This window comes from Coloeus monedula (assembly GCF_965178545.1).
Source record: "Coloeus monedula genome assembly, chromosome: 33".
In the NCBI taxonomy this organism is placed as follows: Eukaryota; Metazoa; Chordata; class Aves; order Passeriformes; family Corvidae; genus Coloeus; species Coloeus monedula.
In genome coordinates, this window is record NC_138813.1 from 3,243,810 (window position 1) to 3,264,337 (window position 20,528).

The following is a 20,528-nucleotide window of genomic DNA, read 5'->3' on the forward strand; positions in this document are numbered from 1 at the left end:
TGAGGGGAGAAAAGGGTGGGAAACGTGTGGGGAAAAAGAGTGGGAAACGTGAGGGGGGAAAAAGGGCGGGAAATGTGAGGGGGGAAAAAGGGCAGGAAATGTGAGGGGGAAAGAGTGGGAAACGTGAGGAGAGAAAAGAGCGGGAAATGTGAGGAGAGAAAAGAGCGGGAAACGTGAGGGGAGAAAAGGGCGGGAAACGTGAGGGGAGAAAAGGGCGGGAAACATGAGGGGAAAAAGGGGGGGAAACGTGAGGGGAAAAAGAGCAGGAAAAAAGGCAGGAAATATGAGGGGAAAACAAAAAGAAGTGAGGGGGAAAGGGTGGGAAAAGGGAGAGAAAAAAGGATGGGGAACCTAAGGGAAAAACCCCCAAGACAACTTAGGGGACCCTGCGCTCACATGTACCTCACATTTTACCCCCAAAATATTCCTTCCATCGCTTACAGATCACCTCAGGTTTTACCCCCACAGTTGTCCTGACCTGTCAGGACAATTAAATAAAAATTACCTCAATTTTGCCCTCAAAATATCCCCTACTAACAACCTAATTTTTACCTCAGTATGTTCATTCTCTCCCCTAAACATTACCTCGTTTGGCCACATCCTGGGAAAAAGGTGAGGAAAAACTCCAAGATTCCAGGGATTTTTTTTCCAGCAATATTTTAATTACAGGACAAAGAAGCTGCTACGTGAATATATATTTATATAATAAATCCGTAAAGTTATAAAGGAAACCGGAATTTTCTGCTTCCCGTCAAAATTTTCCAGGATCAGGCGCTTTATTAGGTGGATTTCTCTTAATTTTCCTCCTTGTTTCACTTAATTTTTCATATTTTTCCACAGTTCTCCTTATTTCCCTATTTTTCTCCTTGTCTTTATCATTATTTTCCCATATTTTTCTGTATTCCTCCAGATTTCTCCATGATTTTCCTCATTTCTCTCCTAATTTTTCCACATGCTCCACATTTTTCATTTCTCTTAATTTTTTCCTAGTTCTCAATCTCTCTCCACATTTTCCCTCATTTTTCTCCACATTTTTCCTCCTAATTTTTCCTCATTTCTCCTTGCTTCTTCTTATTTCTTGCCTTTTTTCCCTATTTCCCCCTATTTTCCCCATTTTTTGGTCCACAAAACGCTGCTCTGAGGTGGGAATGTGAGTGAAAAACCTAAAAAAACCCCCCCCAAAAGCCCAAATTTTTCCCTCTGGAAAAGCCATAAATTACCATGGGGGGTGTGGGGGGAGAGGGAACCCTCGGGCTGCGCCGCTGATCCCGTGAAAAATAGTCGGAATTTCTCTCTCTCGTTACCAAAAATAACCATTTCCGGGCGCTCCGAGGCCCCGCGGGAGGCGAAACCCCCCCCGAGCCCGAGGAAAAGTGGGAATTGCATCCCGAAATATCCCAAGATCAATCAACTGTTGCATAGTAGGAGGCGGGGGGGGCGGGCGGGTCCCGGGGGATCCGGGGATCCGGTCAGAGGTCGCTCTCTCCGTACAGGGCGGTGGAGAAGGATTTGTAGTCCAGGGCGCCCGGGATGCCGTCGGGGCCGGGGTACGGCGCCATCCGGGCGATGCAGTACTCGGCCTGCGCCGCCGGCAGCTCCCGCCGCAGCTCGGCCGCCGTGATGTAGTTCTGGGGGGAGCGGGAAAAGTGGGAAAAATGGGGGAACGATGGGAGAATGCTGGGGGGGGGTGGGGACGGACAACCCACGGAGTCATCGATCCCAGTGGAATTCCAAAGCTCGACAAACCCGTCCCAAACCCCACTGTGCTGGCATTCCCCGACCCCCCGGAGTTCCCACATCCCACTCCCCCATTCCCAAACCCCTGTGGCGTTCCCGGATCCTGGATTTGCTCACCTTGTCCCCGGCCAGCACACGGAAGCTGTTGATGACCTGCTCCGCCGTGTCCGTGTCCGTCGTTTCCCGGGACATGAAGTCGATGAAGGCCTGGAACGTCACGGTCCCGCTGCCGTTGGGATCCACCACGGCCATGATCCGCTGGAACTCTGCGTCACCCTGAGGGGGGAGAGGCACAGTCAGGAATGCCCACGCTTTCCCAGGAATTCCAGGGCCTTTTCTGGTCACTTCAGAGCTTTTCAAGGGATTCCAGAGCATTTTCCCTGGGAATTCTGGAGCTTTTCCATGCTTCTGGCGCTTTTCCAGTCCTGGAATCCACTGGGATTCCCCCGCCCTTCCTCCCCTTCCTTCCCCCCAGCGATGGGAAAAAAAAAAGGCAGAAAAAAAGGTGTAGAAGCAGGAAAATGGGATTGTTACCAGGCCGGATCCCGCAGGGCCCAGGAGGGCGCGGAAGTCGTTGGAGTCCGTGCGGCGCTTCGGCTTCCGGGAGGAAGGGGAGAGGGAGAGGGAGAGGGAGAGGAAGGAGGAAGAGAAAAGCAGAGAATCCGTTAGAGGAGGAAACCAGCCCAGAAGAGAGAGGGAGGAAGGACGGATGGAAGGAAGGAAGGAATTCGGAAGGAAGGAATTCGGAAGGAAGGAATTCGGAAGGAATTCGGAAGGAAGGAATTCGGAAGGAATTCGGAAAGAAGGAAGGAAGGAATTCGGAAGGAAGGAATTTGGAAGGAAGGAAGGAATTTGGAAGGAAGGAATTTGGAAGGAAGGAAGGAAGGAAGGAAGGAAGGAAGGAGAGGGAAGGAGGAAGAGGAAGGAGGAAGAGGAAGGAGGAAGAGGAAGACAAAGGAGGAAGAGGAAGAGGGAGCGGGCGGTACCTGCCGGTCGTTCTCGACGTCGTAGCCCAGACTGATCAAACAGGCCTTGAACTCCTCCGGGCCCAGGGCGCCGCCGTGGTCCTGGGAAAACAGGGAAGAACGGGGGAAATGAGGGAAAACAGGAGGCAATTCCCACATTCCAGGGGGGAATAACCCCATGGGGCTGCTCCGGGTGGGGACTGGGCTGGGCTGTCACCCCCAGATCCCCCTGGGATCCCCCCAGTCCCCGGTGTTCCCAGGATCCCGGACCTTGTCGAAGTGGTTGAAGGAGGCCCGGAATTCCTGCATCTGCTCCTGGCTGATCCCTTTGGCGTCGCGGGTCAGGATCTGGTTCTCCACCTCGTTGATGGTCCGAGCGATCGTCGTCAGCAGCTGCTCCCAGCCCACGCGCAGGTGCTGGGATCACAGCGGGAACGGGGGAATGAGGGGGGAACGGCGCCCTCCGGAGCGCCCCGATCCCCCGGGATGGGAGCCGGCTCCCCTGGGATCATCCTGATCCCCACGGCAGGGATCCAGCACCCTCCGGAGCGCCCCAGTTCCCCAGGATGACCCCAGTTCCATGGGATGGCATGCCAGGATCCCAGCTCCATGTGCAGGATCCCAGCTCCATGTGCAGTTGGAATGCTGCCTATCGAGGACCAGCCCACCCTGGGACCCCCCAAATCCCTGTGGGATCCCTCCCTCCCCATTCCCAGCCCCTCAGTGACCGGGAAGCCCTTCGGGACGATCCCAACCCCCCCGGGTCCCGGGATCCCACCTCCATGGTGTAGTTGGAATGCTGGTTGTCGAAGATCAGCGCCTCCTGCACGAGCTGGTGCTGCTGCTCCAGCAGCTCCAGGTTGGGTTTGTACTCCACGATGTTCTCCTCGTACTCCTTCAGGTGGTTGAGCTGATCCTCCAGCGTCCCGTTCATCTCGATGGAGATCCGGCCGATCTCCTGGGAACACGCGGGATTCCAGCCCGGGATCCCCATGCCAGCAATTCCACCCCAGTTTTCCAGGAGAACACCAGGCGATCACCGACCAACAGCTCCAGCCCTTTCCCAGCCCTTCTGACCCGGAACAACCCGGACAGGGCCCATTCTGGGGCCGATTCCAGCACTCCCAGTATTCCCAGCCCCCGGATCCCACCGGGAGGATCCCTGACCTCCATCTTGGTCTGGATCCAGGGCCCCACGCGGTTGGCCTGGCTCCCAAACTGCCTCCTGAGGTGCTCGTTGGAATTCTGCCGGTTCTGCTCCTCCTGCAGCGCCTGGTCCCGCTTGGGCACCAACTGCTGCACCTGGGAAAGCGGGAAAAAACAGGGAAAAGTTGCTGGAAAAGCCTGCTGGGAAATCGGGAAAACCACGGGAGAAAACTGGGATAGGGTGAGGAAACTACAGGGGAAGAAGTGCCTTGGAAACCAGGAACGGTGGGGGAAAACCACGAGGGAAAACTGGGTAGGGAAAACCCAGAAAAAAGGTGGGAGAAAAACCCAGAGGAAGGTGGGAAAAAAGAGTGGGAAAAGGGGGAAACCCACAGGGGAAAACCCGGGATGGAGAGATCTGGGGCCAGAGGGGTTTGGGAATCCCTCCAGACCCAACGGGACCCGCGGCTCCAGCCCTGCCCGGTGCCCCCGGTGTGGCTCCGCACCCGCTCCCACTTGGAGTTGATGATCTGGGGGGTGACGGAGGTGTAGGGGTTGTTCCCGGGCAGCTGGATGCCGTGCAGGTCCGCGATCCGCTGCGCTTCCTGCTGGATCCTCAGGATCGCCTCCCGCTCCTTGTCCGCGTCCGGCAGCGTCGACTTGAACTGGTCGTGGGCGGCGATCAGGCCCTGGGGGACGGACACCGGGCATGGCCACGGAACTCGAGGCCTCGCGGCTGAGAGCCGCTTTATCCCCAGCGTTTCTGCCTCTGGCACAGAATCAGCCACAAATGCTCCGGAAACTGCATTTTTGGGCTGCTTCTTTTGAATTTTGGAGCATTTTTGGGGCAGGAGCCTGATATTCCCACAGAACTCTGTGGGATTCCACCCGGATCTCCTCGATGGTGTGCACGATGAACCCGAAAACCATCCCCAAGATGCTCCCCAGGAGCGTTTCCTGGGCCGTTCTCGTGCCCCGAACAGACAAACCGGGCGTTCCCAGGGAATCCCGGGATTCCCACCTGGATCTCCTCGATGGTGTGCACGATGAACATGTCCTGCAGGTCCTCCATGGCGCTCTCCATCCAGTTGTTGAAGGGCGCCGCGCGCTTGGCGTACTCCAGGTGCAGCTCGTCAATGGTCTCCAGCTGCTTCTCTGTTTTCTGGGGCAAAAAACGCCGGGATTGGGATCCCGATCCCTCCCTCCCTCCCACGGGAGGCCCCGGGGATGCCGCTGACCTCCAGCGCTTCCCGGCGGCTGTGGGTGAGGGAGCCCAGCAGGTCCCACTGGTCACAGATCTTCTGGCACCGGGCGTTGACGCTCGGGGAGTCGTAGTAATCCAGCTCGCTGGGAAACAGGGCAAAATGGGGAAAACCAGGGGGAAAATAGGGGGAAAATGGGGAAAACAGGGGGGAAATGGGGAAAAACGGGGGGAAAATGGGGAAAAACAGGGGGAAAATAGGGGGAAAATGGGGAAAAACGGGGGGGAAATGGGGAAAAACGGGGGGAAAATAGGGGGAAAATGGGGAAAACCGGGGGGAAAATAGGGGGAAAATGGGGAAAAACGGGGGGAAAATGGGGAAAAATGGGGGGAAAATAGGGGGAAAATGGGGAAAATGGGGAAAAACGGGGAAAATAGGGGGAAAATGGGGAAAACAGGGGAGAAATGGGGAAAAACGGGGGGAAAATGGGGAAAAACAGGGGGGAAATAGGGGGAAAATGGGGAAAACCGGGGGGAAATGGGAAAAAATGAGGGGAAAATAGGGGAAAATGGGGAAAACCAGGGGGAAATGGGGAAAACCAGGGGGAAAATGGGGAAAAACAGGGGGAAAATAGGGGGAAAATGGGGAAAACCAGGGGGAAATGGGGAAAAACGGGGGGGAAATGGGGAAAAACCGGGGAGAAATGGGGAAAACCGGGGAGAAATGGGGAAAAACAGGGAAAACGGGGAAAAACGGGGGGAAAATGGGGAAAAACGGGGGGAAAATAGGGGGAAAATGGGGGAAGTAGAGGCAAAAGCGAGAAAATGGGGAAAAGAGACAAAAGATTGGGAAAAGGCAGGAAAGGAAAGAAGAATGGGATATTTCAGGTTATTCTGAGTGTATTTTGGGATAGCCTGGATTGTTTCTGGGGTTACTTTGTGGTATTTCAGGATATTTTGGGGTTTATTTGGGATTTTGGGATGCTTTGAGGGACATTTTGGGGGTTATTCTGGGTATACTTTGGGGCATTTGGGGTGTATTTTGGGGTCCTAGTTTTGCTCTGGGTGACGGCTGGGATCTGCTTTTGGGGTCTCCCTGGACATTTTGGGGGGTTTTTTTGGGGCGATTTGGGATACTTTGTGGGGGTATTTCAGGACATATTTTGGGGTATTTCAGATCTGTTTTGGGTTCCCGTACTTGAGCTCCTGGGCAATGGCCGCGATCTGCTCCACCCGGTCCTGATGCGCCGCCAGGTCGGACTCGAAGGCCTCGTGCTTGCGGAGCAGCGCCCGCACCTGGGCCAGGGAGGCCGTGCCCGAGTCCCGGTCCCGCAGGGCCACCTCCTTACCTGGGCACGGGAGTGGGGACAGCCCTGAGACCCCAAATCCTCCTGTGCCACCTCCTTACCTGGGCACGGGAGTGGGGACAGCCCTGAGACCCCAAATCCTCCTGTGCCACCTCCTGACCTGGGCACGGGAGTGGGGACAGCCCTGAGACCCCAAATCCTCCTGTGCCACCTCCTGACCTGGGCACGGGAGTGGGGACAGCCCTGAGACCCCAAATCCCCCTGTGCCACCTCCTTACCTGGGCACGGGAGTGGGGACAGCCCTGAGACCCCAAATCCTCCTGTGCCACCTCCTTACCTGGGCACGGGAGTGGGGACAGCCCTGAGACCCCAAATCCCCCTGTGCCACCCCTTAAATCCCCGTCACCCCCAATTCCATCCCCTGCTCCCCAAATCCGTGCCCTGAACCCCCAAACCGCAGCACCTGAAGCCCCAGTCCCTGCCCAGCCCCGGTACCTTCCGTCCACCCCTCGTGGATCGAGGCCTTCTGCCGGAATTTCTCGGCCAGGTGATCCAGGCGCTCCAGGCGCCGCAGCTCCGTCAGCAGCCACTCCTCGTGTCCCTTCTCCGCCTGCTCCAGCCGCTGCCACCCTGCCCCGATGTCCTGGGCACACCAAAACCCCCCTGGGGTTACCCCAAAGCCCTCCTGAATCACCCAAAGCCCTGGAGCCCACCCTGCTCTTCGATGGCACCAAAGCGGGTGGGTTTGGGGTGGCTTTAGGACACACCTCGGTGGATTGAACCCCTTGAGAAACCCCAAATCCCCTCCCAAACCCCCTCCAGCTCCCCGAAGCCCCCAGACCCACTGAGACCATCCCGCCCTTGGAAGGCATGAAGGCCAGGGTAGATTCGGGGTGGGTTTGGGGCAGTTTAGGTTGGGTTTCTGACATTCCAACGAGGATCTGACCACTGAGAGCCCCAAAGCCCTCCCCAAACCCCCCAAATCCCCTCCCAAACCCCCCCAGCTCCCCGAAGCCCCCAGACCCACCGAGACCATCCTGCCCTCGGAGGGCATGAAGGCGGGGCGGCCGCTGAGGCGCAGCTTGGTCTGCAGGGTGTTGAAGTTGATCTCGAGCTGACACTTCTCCTGCACCTTGGGGGGTTTGTGCACCCGCCGGTACTCCCGGAAATCCTCCAGCTTCTGCTGCATGGCCGGGATCGTCTTCTGCGGGTCCCGGGACTCCAGCCAGGGGATGGTGCGCTGGATCCACGCCAGCAGCTGGGGGCACAGGGAATTTGGGGTTTGGGATGGGGTTTGGGGGCTGGATCCACGTCAGCAGCTGGGGGCACAGGGAATTTGGGGTTTGGGATGGGATTTGGGATGGGGTTTGGGGGCTGGATCCACACCAGCAGCTGGGGGGACACGGATCGGGGGTTTGGGGTGGGGTTTGGGCTTTTTGGGACGGGATTTTGGGATCCCCCCTTTACTTCGGACACCAGGCGCTCACAGTGCTCCGTGGGGGCATTCTGAGGGATTCTGGGCTGGGATTTTAGAATTGTCCCCCCTTACATCCGAGGCCAGGCGCTCGTAGTCCTCCATGAGCTGCTCGTTCTCCTGGTTCACCGCCAGCACTTTGCAGATCCGATTTGCCGCCGTCTCCGCCTGCGGGGAACGGGAACGGGAATGGGAATGGGAAACGGGGGCAGGGGACACCCCCAGCTCCGGGGAAAAGGGGGAAGGAGGGAAGAGTAAGAGTAAAGGTGGAGGAAACCACAAGGATGAAAGTAGAACAGAAAGGAGAAGGAAAGTGCAAGAGAAAAGTAGAAGGAAAAAAGGGAAAGTAAAAGGAAGAAAGGAAAAACAAAGAGGAAAAGGTGGAGGAAAAAGGAGAGAAAAGTATGAAGTTGGAGAAAAAAGAGGGGGAAAGAAACAGGAAAATTGGGAGAAAATAGGGGGAAATTTTAAAAACGCCAAAGGAAAAGGAAAGAGAAAAGAAAGGGGAAAGAAAAAGGAAACCCAGCCCTCGCTGGGCCTGATCCCAATCCCAATCCCGATCCCGATCCACACGGATTGTCCTGCCCCGAGCAGGAGGAGGAGGAGGAGGAGGAGGAGGAGGAGGAGGAGGAGGAGGAGGAGGAGGGAAAAGGCTGGGGCTGGAGGTACCTGGGTGGGAAGCAGAGGAGGAATCCAGGAGGAGGAGCAGAAGGACGGACGTCAGCGGGAAGAGGAAGAGGGTCTGGGAAGGGCCGGGAAGAGGAAAATCCAGTGGCCGGGGGGGGAAGGAAATAAAGGAAATAAATGAAGGAAATCAATAAATCAAATAAAGCAAAAAGGGGGGAAAAGAAGGGACGAAAACGAAGGGAATAAAGGAAAGGAGGAAAAGGAAAGGAATAAAGGAAGGGAGGAAAAGGAAGGGAACAAAGGGGAAAAGGAAGGGAACAAAGGAAGGGAGGAAAAGGAAGGGAATAAAGGAAAGGAGGAAAAGGAAAGGAGCAAAGGGGAAAAGGAAGGGAATAGAGGAAGGGAAGAAGGAAGGGAATACAGGAAGGACCCTGAGGAAGCCGTGAGCGTGACCTCAGCAGAGCCAGGCCCCACTTTCCCCGCAGCCAAGCCAAGCAGAGCAGCAGCCGGGCAGATCCCGGGCAGATCCCGGGGAGCCTCGGGAAGGCGGCAGCGGGAAGCGAGCGGGGCCGGGGCCCTGCGGAGCCGGGAGCCCCCGAGCCGGGCTCACCTTCTGGGCCCCGGAGAAGGCGTGGTAGAAGCAGGACACGTAGGTCATGATGGCCTTCTCGTCGGGCCGCAGCGTGCCCACGATATCTGCCCGAGGAGAGGAGACAGAGGGAGGGACAGGCTCCAGCGGCATTCCCAGCTCCCGCATTCCCAGCGCATGCGGTGAGGCGGGAAGCGCTTCCCGGGGTCGGGACCCCCCGAGCCGGCTCATGGGGGATTTGTTCCGCCTTTCCCTCGTTCCTCAACCTCCTGGAAGCCGCAGAGGCTTCGCCTGGGGCCTCCTGGAAGCTCGGCCTGCCCCGCCCATGGACTCCCACAAATTGCCCGTGGATTTCCATGGATTTCCATGGACTTCCCGTGGATTTGCCGTGGATTTCCCACCAACTCGGGAATTCCAGGTGGATTTAACCCCTCCATGAGCCAGCTGGGGGTGGTCCCGGAGCCCCCCCCGAGCGACAGCGGGCGCGGCTGGAAGAGAAGTGGGCGTGAGAGCGGAGAGAGAATTCCAGAGGGACGGATCCGGAGGGAGAGTCCGGCGGGCCGGGCGGAGCCGGAGGGGCCCGGTACCTTCTGGGCCCCGGAGAAGGCGTGGTAGAAGCTGGACACGTAGGTCATGATGGCCTTCTCGTCCGGCCGCGCCGTGTTCACGATGTCTGCAAGGAACCACACTGGTTAAACTGGGAGCAAACCGGGAGCAAACTGGGAGCAAACTGGGGACGGGCACGGTGCCTCTCCCGGCCGGAATCCCGCTCCGAAGATCCCAGATCCTGGGGAAACGCAGCTGGATGGGCGCAAATCGGTGCTAAATGGGAAAAAGCAGGGTTAGAGCCAGCGCTTCCTGCACGGATCCTGGAATTAAGAGATCAGAGAGCTGTGGGATGCTGGGACTGTGGAGGCCTGGAGCCGTGGAATTGTGGAATGCTGGAATAAGGGAATCCCAGATTTATGGGATGCTGGAACTGCGGGGTTGTACAACTGTGGGGTCCTTAAGAGTTCTGCGGTCCTGGAATTGCAGCATCGTGGAATCAAAGAATTGTGGAATCCCACAGTTGTGGGAATCCTGGAATGATGGGAGCCGCAGGATCCTGGAATCACGGTGGATCGTGATGTCTGAGAATTGTGGGATCCAAAAATTATGGGATCCTTGAATTAGGGGATTCTGGACTTCAGGAGTCCTGGAATTACAGGATCTGAGAACTGCGGGATCACAGAACTACGGGATCCAAGGTTTTTTTTATGGATCCTGGAATGGTGGAGTCCCAGGATTGCAGAATCCCTGTGTATATACTGGTTAAACTGGGAACAAACTGGGGAACACTCCTGCTGGAGCCGGCGCTCCTCTGAGTATCCCAGCTCCTGGATAAATCCACCTGGACAGGTGGGAATCGGTGCTAAACGGGAAAATCCCAGCTTAAATCAGCCGCTTCCTCCCGGATCCGGCGCCTCCTCCGAGGGAATCCCCGTCAGGGCCTGGAAGAGATCCCGGGGTCCTGTGGACGCTGGAATTCCACGCTTACCCTCGGCATCCAGCATCTTGGGAATGTCCAGGTACTTCTCAGCCACCTCGAAGGCATTGTTGAGATTGGTGACGGGATCGTCCTACGGGAGAGGAGGTGCTGGAGGCTCCGTGGGTCGGGAATTCTTGGAATTCCCGGGGTTTCCGCGGGAAAGACGGGGATTTACCTTCCGGAGCTTGTCGTACTCGATCAGCTCGGGGCGGTGCCGGTGGATCAGGGCGTTGAAGGCCAGCCCATCCTTCCAGCTGCAGGGAAACGGGGGTCAGATCCCAGGAATCCGCAGGGAGAACGGGAATTCCGACCCTGCCTGGGCCCCGGGAAAGGGGAGGGAAGAGGAAGAGGAAGAGGGAAGGACCTGATGTGGAAGTTCTGGACGTTGACGTTCTTGTACGGAGCCGTTTTCCGCTGGCACCAGAGCAGGAGCCCCTCCTTGGCCGAGGTCTCTGCGGGAGCAGGGATCAGAGATGGGGATGGATCCCGGGATGGATCCCAGGGTGGATCCCAGGGTGGATCCCGGGAACAGAGCCCGTGCCGTTACCTTCCACGGAGATGTCCTGGATGGCGAAGCGCAGGATGATCGTCCAGATCATCCCCAGCGTCATCTTGGCGTTCCCGTCCACGATCTCTGCCGGGGAAAAGGCACAGGGAATTCCAGGTGGGAATTCCAGGTGGGAATTCCAGGCGGGGGTGCTGGGACTGGGGGGTTCTACAACAGTGGAGCCAAAGGATCATGGAATCCTGGAATTATGGGATGCCACAATCAGGGAATCCCACAGCAATGGTGGGGTCTGGGAATGATCCTGGGATTTACGGAGTCTTAGCACACAAAGTCTTGGAATTATGGGCTCCAAAAATTACGGAATCCTACAATTACGGGATCCTGGAACTGTGGGATCCTGGAATTACGGAATCCAAGGATTATGAGACCACGTGAACTATGGAATCCTGGGGTTAGGGAGCTGTCCAGGTTGGGAAAGACCACGAAAGGCACGGAGAGAGGAATTCCAGAGGGGCAGGAAGTGGGGAAGGAGAGGAATCCCGGGCTCCTCCACACCGATCCCACCCGACCTTCCCGACGCCTCCAGCAGCCCCAGCCCTCGTGGTTTTGGGAATTCCTGGGGCGGGGGCCGGGCGGGCCGGGACTCGCTCGGCTCTGGGCACGCGGAGCTTTCCCGAGGTTTTCCAGCCGATCCCAACAAACCGGCCCGGCCGGAGCCACTGCCAGCGGAGCCCGCCCGGCCCCGGGGCAGCCCCGGGGGAGATCCCGCAGGGAACTGTCCTGGGAATCCCGGGAATCCGCTCCCAGCCCCGGGCAGAGTGCGGAGAGAGCCCCAGGGAGGCCAAACCCCGAGCTTTTCCTGGCTTTTCCCTCTTCTCCAGGTGTTTCTTTCCCTTTTCCACGTTGTTTTCTCCCTTCTCCAGGTGGTTTTTCCCTGCTCCAGGTTTACTTTCCTTCGACCTCCAGGATTTTCTCCCTCTTCCAGGTTTCTTTTCCTCCCTGCACCCATTTTTTTTCCATTTCCAGCTTCTTTTCCCCTTCTCCGTATTTTTTATCTTCCAATTTCTTCTGTCCCTGGCCCAGCTTTTTTTCCCTTTTCTACCTTTTTTCCTTCCCCTTTTCCAAGGCTTTTCTTTCCTTTCTCCAGGTTATTTTTCCCTTTCTCCATTCCCTAAACCCCCCCCACATTTCCTAAAACGCCCGGGATTGCAGAAAACCCCTCATTTTCACTAATTCCATCAAAAATCACAGAATAACCGTGACCTTGATGAGCTGGAGCCGCCATCTGTGATCTCCGAGCTTGGAATCCTGGAATTCCTGGAATTCTCAGAGACCCCATCACTCACTGGGGGGGGGGTCGTGGCAGCCTCAGAACCCCTCAAAATCCCAATTTTGGCCTAAAAGGGGCAAAACCCGGGCACTGGGGCAGCGGATCCCGGTGGATCCCAGCGGATTCCGGCAGATCCCGGCGGATCCCGGCACATTCCCAAGGCGGGGCCTCACCCTCGGCGCCGATGGAGACGAGTTTGACGCCTTTGCTGGCGATGAAATCCAGGGCCTTGTTGACGTTGTTGATCTTGTGCACCCTCATCTTGCCCCGCTCCGGCTTCGGGAGCCGCTCCCCTGGAACGGGATTGGGTCAGGATTAAAGAGGCTTGGGGCAAGGTTAAAGGGTTTGGGTGAAATCTGAATGGTTTGGGTCAGGGTTAAAGATTTTGGGGCAAAGTTAAAGGGTTTGGGTCAGGGTTAAAGGGTTTGGATCAGGGTTAAAGATTTTGGGGCAAGGTTAAAGGGTTTGGGTCAGGGTTAAAGATTTTGGGGCAAGGCTCATTGCTTTGAGTCAAGCCTCGAGATTTTAAGTCAAGGTTACAGGTTCTGGGTCAAGGTTAAGGATTTTTGGGTCAAGCTCAAAGGCTTTTGGATTAAGTTTAAATATTTTGAGCTCAGTTTGGATGTTTGGGGCACAGTTTAAGGATTTTGGGCACCGTATGGAGGGTTTGGGTCACAGTTTAAGGATTTTGGGCACAGTTTGGAGGGCTTTGGGTGCAGTTCAAGGATTTTGGGTGCAGTTTGGAGGGTTTGGGGTGCAGTTTAAGGATTTTGGGTGCAGTTTGGAGGGTTTTGGGTGTAGTTTAAGGATTTGGGTGCAGTTTGAAGGGCTTTGGGTGTAGATCAAGGATTTTGGGTGCAGTTTGGAGGGTTTTGGGTGCAGTTTAAGGATTTTGGGTGCAGTTTGGAGGGTTTTGGGCCCAGTTTAAGGATTTTGGGCCCAGTTTGGAGGGTTTTGGGCACAGCCCGAGGGCTCCTGGCTGACGCCTGACCTGAGATGACCTCGAGCAGCAGCATCAGCTTGAGCCCATCCCGGAAATCCTCGTCGATGTTCTCGATCTGCGTCCCGGCTTTCCGCAGGTGGGAATTGCACCAGGCCGTGAACGTCTGCGGGAAAGGCGGGATCAGGGCGGGAATCCGGGATTTGGGGGGAAAACGGGGAAATCGGGACCCTGAGGATTCCTCATCCCAGCAGGAGGGATTCCATTTATCCCACTGGGAATGACCCCAAGCCTTTCATCCCACTGGGAATGACCTGGAGTTACTGATCCCAGCAGGAATGACCCCGAGCCTTTCATCCCACTGGGAATGACCCCACTGATCCCACTGGGAATGACCCCGAGCCTTTCATCCCACTGGGAATGACCTGGAGTTACTGGTCCCAGCAGGAATGACCCCACTGATCCCACTGGGAATGACCCCGAGTTACTGATCCCACTGGGAATGACCCCACTGATCCCACTGGGAACGACCCCGAGTTACTGATCCCAGCAGGAATGACCCCAAGCCTTTCATCCCACTGGGAATGACCCCACTGATCCCACTGGGAATGACCCCGAGCCTTTCATCCCACTGGGAATGACCCCATTGATCCCACTGGGAATGACCCCGAGCCTTTCATCCCACTGGGAATGACCTGGAGTTACTGGTCCCAGCAGGAATGACCCCACTGATCCCACTGGGAATGACCCCGAGTTACTGATCCCACTGGGAATGACCCCACTGATCCCACTGGGAATGACCCCGAGCCTTTCATCCCACTGGGAACGACCCAGAGTTATTGATCCCACTGGGAATGACCCCACTGATCCCAGCAGGAATGACCCCACTGATCCCACTGGGAATGACCCCGAGCCTTTTGTCCCCCCGGGAATGCCCAACCCCACAGCCCCCGGCTCCGGTTATTTATGGAGCCGGGATTGTTCCATCCCAAAATCCGATTTTAGGGCCGGATTTTGGGATCTGGAACCTCCTCCAGACAGATCCATCCCTGCTCTGACACCGGGATCCAACCCCAAAGCCACGGGGTCGCCGTGTCCCAGTGGGAAAACCGGGATGAGCGCAGGCAGGGATGTGGGAACGTCACATCGAGCCGGAGTCCCCGGGCAGATCCCTTTTCCCGCCCCAACCCCGCTGCGCTGGGGCTCCACGGCGCTCGGTGCCGCTTCCCGAGGGCGGTGCCGGGACTTTGGCCGGTGCCAGGCCCGCACATGCCTGTGCCAGGCGTGGCCGGGCGCGGCCCTGCCGCGGGAACGGGAACAGGAACGGGCCAGGAACGAGCCCTGGCACGCGGAAAGGGGACTCGGGCTGAGTCACCCCCAACACCCCGGAAAAATCCCGGAAAAATCCACTTCCGGGGCCTCTTCCCTCGCTCCCGGAGCCCTCCGGTCCCCGGGGGTCACAGACGTTCCTGGAAAGTCCCAAAACCCCGCCCCAGACGCTCGTTTCCTGAAAAAACTGGGGAAATCGCCTCCAAATCCTGGGAATTTCAGTGCCAAGGGAAGCGTCGCTCTTCCCGCTGGATCCAGGACGTTCCCACAGCCCCAGACCCGAGGGTTTTCCCCCAAAAAAATGAGGAATTTTGGGGGGTTGAAACCCCAGGGATCGATCCCGAAGCAGTGGGGTCTGGGGAGGGGGAGCGGAGCCGACGGAATCCGGGATAAATCCCGTCTGGACTGACCCCCCCGGGCGCGTCCCGGACAAAAATAACCATCAAAAAAATGCCTAAAAAAGGAGATTCCGCACAGGCCTCTGGAATTTCCTTCCCACGGAACCGCTGGAAAAGCGTTTTCCAGGCATTGTGTCAGCAGCGCCGGGATCGCTGGAGCGGGACTGGGAGGGGGGACCCCCCTCCCCTCCAGAACTCCGGGAAAAGCCGGAATCCACCCCGTTTCACCCCCTCACCCTCGAATTCTGGAATTTTGGGGCCGGGAAAGGGCTTTATCCCTACTTTCAGCTCCATCTGCCTCAATTTTTCCATAGAGAGCGTTGGAAAGTGGGGGCAGGGAGGAAAACCCACCTCGTTCCTGCCACCCGGCCCCAAAATCCGGGATTCCAGGGCTGGAAGATGCGTTTATCCCCAAGACTTCGGAATTCTGGGGCTGCGAAAGGGGTTTAGCCCTCCTTTCATCCCTCTTTTCCTCCCTCTGTCCATGAAAACCACTGGAAAACAGGAGCAGGGAGGAAAATCTGCCTCGTTTTCCTCCCTTACGGGGAAAATTTGGGAATTTCAGGGCTGGAAAACGCATTTTCCTCCCTATTTCCCTCCACTTTTTCCTTAAAACCCCAACTTTGGGATTGAAAATCCCTTGGGGACCGGCTGAGATCTGTTTGCGACTGATCCCAAAGAACATTCCCAACTTTTTAAGGGAAAAATCCCTAATTACGGGCATCAGACCCACTGGGAATCCTGCCCGGGGCTGTTTCCTCGGGAATTTTTTCTGGGAGATCCTCAGGGACAACGATTTATCCCCAATAATCAGGATTTTCCTTTGGGAGCCTCCCAGAATTCCTCATTTTTGGGTCATTTTCGGGACTTCCCCCCCGCCCGCCGTGGGAGCAGCGGGAATGGCGATCCCAGGAATTCCAGGTGGGAATGAGCCCCCTCAGGTGGGCTTTGGCGCCTTTTCCAGGGGTTTAAGCCCCCCAAAATTCCAGGGATTGGAGGTTGTTAAGGAGCCCTCGTTAGGGCAGGAACGAATTCGCTCCCACATTCCCAAATTCCCGTTAAAATGTGGCGGAGCTGAAAGAAAATTCCAGAGGGAATAAAAAACCCATCCAGGCGTTCCCCTGGGCTCGTTAGCGGGGGTTAATTAACACCATTTGCATAATTAACATAATTAACGAGGCGCCGCTGAGGCCGCTTGTCCAGCAGGAAGAGGGAGGAGAGGGAAAAAGGAGGAAAAGGGAGGGAAAAAGGAGGGAAAATCGGGGAAAATGACCCAAAATCCATAACAAGTGACCACGAATCTGGGAAAATGGGGAAAACCCACGGAAAGGGAGGAAAAAATGAGGAAAAGTCACCCAGAAATCAGGGAAAAAGGAGGGGAAACGTGTGGGAAATCACTTGAGCGTGGGAAAAATTATCAAAAACCCAGAGAAAATGAGGAAAAACTGGGAAAAGGAGCAAAGAACTGGGGAAAAGAGCAGAAAAGTGGGGAAGTGACTGTAATACCAGGAAAATGGCCCAAAATGAAAGGAAAATTATGAAAAAACTGTGAAAAATGACCAGAAATCAGGAAAAGCTCCCAAAAAATGGGGAAGGTGATGAGAAAATTTGGGAAAATGACAAAAAAACTGGGGAAAAGTTAAAAAAAATCAGGAAGTTACCAAAATATCAGGAAATAGGACCAAAAAAACTTAGAAATGGCGGGAATTAGCAGAATAATTGCGGGAAATGACCAAAAATCAGGAAAAATGAGCAGAATTTGGGGGAAATGACCAAAACTTGAGGGGATAACCATTAAAAATTAGGGGAAAAATACAAAAAATCAGGAAAGACGAGCAGAACTCCGGGAAAATGAGGATTTCGAGTGGTGCTGTCTCCCATCCCTCCCACCCCCGTCACCTCCGGCGCATCCCGGCCCTGCTCCCCCATTCCCGGGTTTTCCCCTCCCCTTGGAATGTTTTTGCTGTTGTTTTTTTGGAAGTTTTCTGTTGCTTTCGCTGCATTTGCCGCTCCCGGGGGAGGCCGGAGCGCGGAATTCTCCTCATTCCTTGCCCTTATTCGGCTCCGGGCTGGGATTTTTGGGAATAACACGGTGAATTCCGGGCAGGATCCTCACCTCCCGCATCCCAAACCCCCCAGGATTCTCCGAGGCTCAGTTTGGGCCTAAAAAAGGTGGGATTTGGGGCCGCTCCGGCACCAGGGCCGCTGCTTTTTGGGAAGCTCCAGGTCTGCAGGTGGGTCAGGGCGTTCCCGCATTCCAGGGGGGATGAGCAGCTCCGAAATCCGGCAACGCCTCGCTGGGGGTGCGGCAGCACCAGGGGCGGCACCCCCGAATATTCCATAAAAAACGGGGCTTGGGGAAGGTTTTCCAGGTCAAAACCACCTGTCCCAGCCTGGATGGGGCTGGCTTTGCCATATTCCATGATTTCTTCCCTAAAAATCTCTCCTAAGTTCAGGAAGTTCCGAGGTTTCTGTGCCAGGTGGGTGGAAAGGACCTGGCACGAGCTGGAAAATCCCCCAAAAATGGGAAAAGCAGGGAAATATCACCAAAGGCAAGGACCAGAGGGAGGAATTGTCCCCGCTGAGGGATCTGTGATCCCTCTGGATCCGTGACTCCCGCTCTGGATCTGTGACGGATCCTGAAGGATGCCGGATTTTCCCGAGTTCTCTTCCCAGTGTCTCCAGTGCTGGAACTGGGAGCAAAAACACCTGTTTAAGGCAAAACTTCCTGGTTTTTTATGGTGGGTTCGGTGTCACCAGCAAGGATGGACGGACGGACGGCCACCAGGAAGGAAGGAAGCGGGGACAGACACTGGGAAGGCCGGGAAGGCCGCAGGCCGGACGCGGAGCCGCCGTTCCCCGCTGCTCTCCCGCTGCTCTCCCGCTGCTCCGGCCGCATTGCTGGAATTCCAGAGGCGAATCCCTGGGGCCCGGACACGGCCCAGTGGGAACGGCCCCTTCCCCACAGACACCAGCCCTGGTCACCCCACCCAAAGGATTTTCGGGATATTCGGAATTCCAGCACCAACCGGACCCCAAACTGCCCCAAACGCAGGAATTCAGTGGGAAACCAGGAGCTGATCCAGGAGCTGCCTCTGATGGAGAATCCGGAGTGACTCCAGCCCCATCCTGGGGGAAGGGGTCTCATTCCTGGGGGAAGCAGATTCCCAAATTCCCCACTGGTTTTCCCTCTGGGATGTGACACTTCCCCAGCAGGAGGAGGAAGAGGAAGAGGAAAAAACTCCCTGGGAGCTGCAGACATGGAAAAGGGAGGACGAGTCCGGAAAGCGCTTCCGATACCGGATCAGGACCGGGAGAATCCCTAAACCCTGCTCATTAAGCACCTAATTAACCCCTGGCGCTAACGAGGACGCACAGAGCTCATCCATCCCTTGGCATTCCGGCTGGGAATGCCGGTGTCAGTCCAGCCCGAGCTCCTCCGCAGCCCCTGGAGTCCAGCTGGGGGGAAATCCCCATTTTTAGCACCAGAACGCCCCAAATCCTGACAAATCCAAGAAAAATTTAAATTCTGGACCAAGACACTGTGGGAAGCAGCAGGAACGGGGTGGGAAACGCTGGGATAGGAGTGGGAAGTGCTGGGAATGGGAGAAAGTGGAGGAGGAAGAGGAGAAGGAAGAGGAGGAGGAAGAGGAGGAGGAAGCTCGCCCTGCGCTTCCTGTGCCAAAAATAATCCAACTTAGCCCGATTTTTTCTTAGAAAACCAGGAAAATCCCAGGTAACCACGGCAACGGACCCCAGCATTCCCGATCCTGAAGTGTCTCCGTGCCGGGGATCCACGGAATCCCCCCAGGACAGGGGGCTCCTCCTAAAGATCCCAAAACCGAGGGGAGTCAACCCCAAACGACGGGAATTCGCCCAAAATTCAGGGAACTCAACCCCAAATTCAGGAAAGTCACCCCAAAACTCAGGGAGCTCACCCCCAAATTAAGGGAATTAAGCACAAAACATGGGGAATTGAACCCAAAATTAGTAAATTAACTCAAACCTGAGGAAATTCACGCCAAAACTCAGGGAATTCAACCAAGTTACGGAAACTAAACACAAAACTCATGGAACTCAATGCAGAACTCAGGGAATTAAAGCCCAAACTGCGGGAATTCACCGCAAAACTGCGGGAATTCACCCCAAACCTGGGAATTCCGCCCCGTCTCCAGTGATTAACCCGGAACACTCCGGCGCCCGCTCGGAATTCCGGGCCAACCCCTCCCAGCTCCCGGCGTTTCCCACGCCAGAGGGTCCCGGTTTTTGGGGGGGGGATGATCCAGGGGACCGCCCCCGTTGCCGACCCCCCGGGAACGCGGCGGATCCCGGCGGATCCCCCTTTCCCCAGTGCCCTTTATCCCGTCCCGGAGCGGAGCCGACGCTCTCCGGAAGCTTCTCCGCCCGGAATCGGGGGGGTGGGGACCCTCCGGACCCCCCCGGAACCAGGAAAAATCCCTCGGGATTCGCCCAAACCGGGCTGTTCGCTCCTCATTTCCCCCTCCCCAGCACGGGAGACCCCCCGCCCACAGCCCTGGGGGCCCCCAAAGCTCACCCCCACCCCTGGGGTCCCTCAGGTGTTGTATCCCCCACCCCCAAAACACAGCCCTGGGGTCTCCCAGAGTGTCCCTCCCCAACTGGGGGGGGGTCCCTCCAGCCCTGACCCCGCTCAGGGATCCCCAAAAAGTCCTGATTCCCCTCAGATGACGGCTCCGACACCTCAGGGAACCCCCAGACCCCCTCAGGGACCCTCCCCAAACCCCTCAGGGGCTCCTCCCCAAAGGTCCTGACCCCGCTCAGACGCCCCTGCCCCGGGCTGGGACCCCCCGGGACCCCTTCAGGGATCCCTCAGATCCTCCCAATCCCTCCGGGGACCCCTCAGCCCCCCCCCAGGACCCCCCGGATCTCCCTTTTCCGGGCTCTGACCCCTCATGAACCCCCTCAGGGACACCCCCGGCCCCCTCAGCCCCCTCTGGGACCCCTCAATGAACCTCCCTCTGACTCGAATCCCCTCAGGGACCCCTCAAACGCCCCTGGCTCCCTCATGGATCCCCTCAGGGACCCCCCAGATCCCCCTGCCCCGCGCTCTGACGCCTCTGGGACCCCTCAGAGACCCCCCAAACCCCTCAGGAACCCCCTCGGGGACCCCTCAGACTCTGGAATCCCCTCAGGGACCCCTCAGCCCCTCCCAATCCCCTCACGAACCCCCTCAGTGACCCCCCCCAGCCCCCCCCCCACCTTGCGCTGCTGTTTCTCCCAGGCGGGGTCCAGGAGCAGATCCCGATCCCAATCGTCCTCCTGGGCCATGTAGTCGCCGTTGGGACCGGGCCCGTTCCCGCCGTACGGGTGGGGCTGCCCCGCGCTGTGGTAATCCACCATTATCGCCGCCCTGATGTCGCGACAGGCGGAGGACGCGCCACCGAGACGGAGCAGACTCGCCCCCCCCCAC

General features: G+C 57.0%; 1 protein-coding gene across 4 annotated transcripts; it reads right to left on the reverse strand.

Moving 5' to 3' along the window:
* Window positions 1–684: 684 nt before the first annotated feature.
* On the reverse strand, window positions 685–20,513 carry ACTN4 (actinin alpha 4). 4 transcript variants are annotated; one of them, XM_082299744.1, is made up of 22 exons: window positions 20,318–20,513; window positions 13,404–13,518; window positions 12,586–12,705; window positions 11,122–11,208; window positions 10,939–11,026; window positions 10,750–10,828; window positions 10,584–10,665; window positions 9,068–9,153; window positions 7,906–7,998; window positions 7,384–7,614; window positions 6,852–6,999; window positions 6,248–6,398; window positions 5,087–5,195; window positions 4,870–5,010; window positions 4,355–4,537; window positions 3,870–4,004; window positions 3,481–3,660; window positions 2,973–3,119; window positions 2,724–2,804; window positions 2,272–2,334; window positions 1,855–2,013; window positions 685–1,628 (listed from the first exon to the last, which is right to left on the reverse strand). In XM_082299744.1, exons 1-22 carry the CDS (start codon window positions 20,456–20,458, stop codon window positions 1,470–1,472), a joined length of 2,778 nt encoding a protein of 925 aa, XP_082155870.1. In that variant the 5' UTR covers window positions 20,459–20,513; the 3' UTR covers window positions 685–1,469. The 4 variants fall into 4 exon arrangements, with proteins under 4 accessions (XP_082155870.1, XP_082155869.1, XP_082155871.1 ...); XM_082299743.1 differs by lacking the exon at window positions 9,068–9,153 and adding an exon at window positions 9,634–9,719; XM_082299745.1 differs by lacking the exon at window positions 2,272–2,334.
* Window positions 20,514–20,528: the final 15 nt, after the last annotated feature.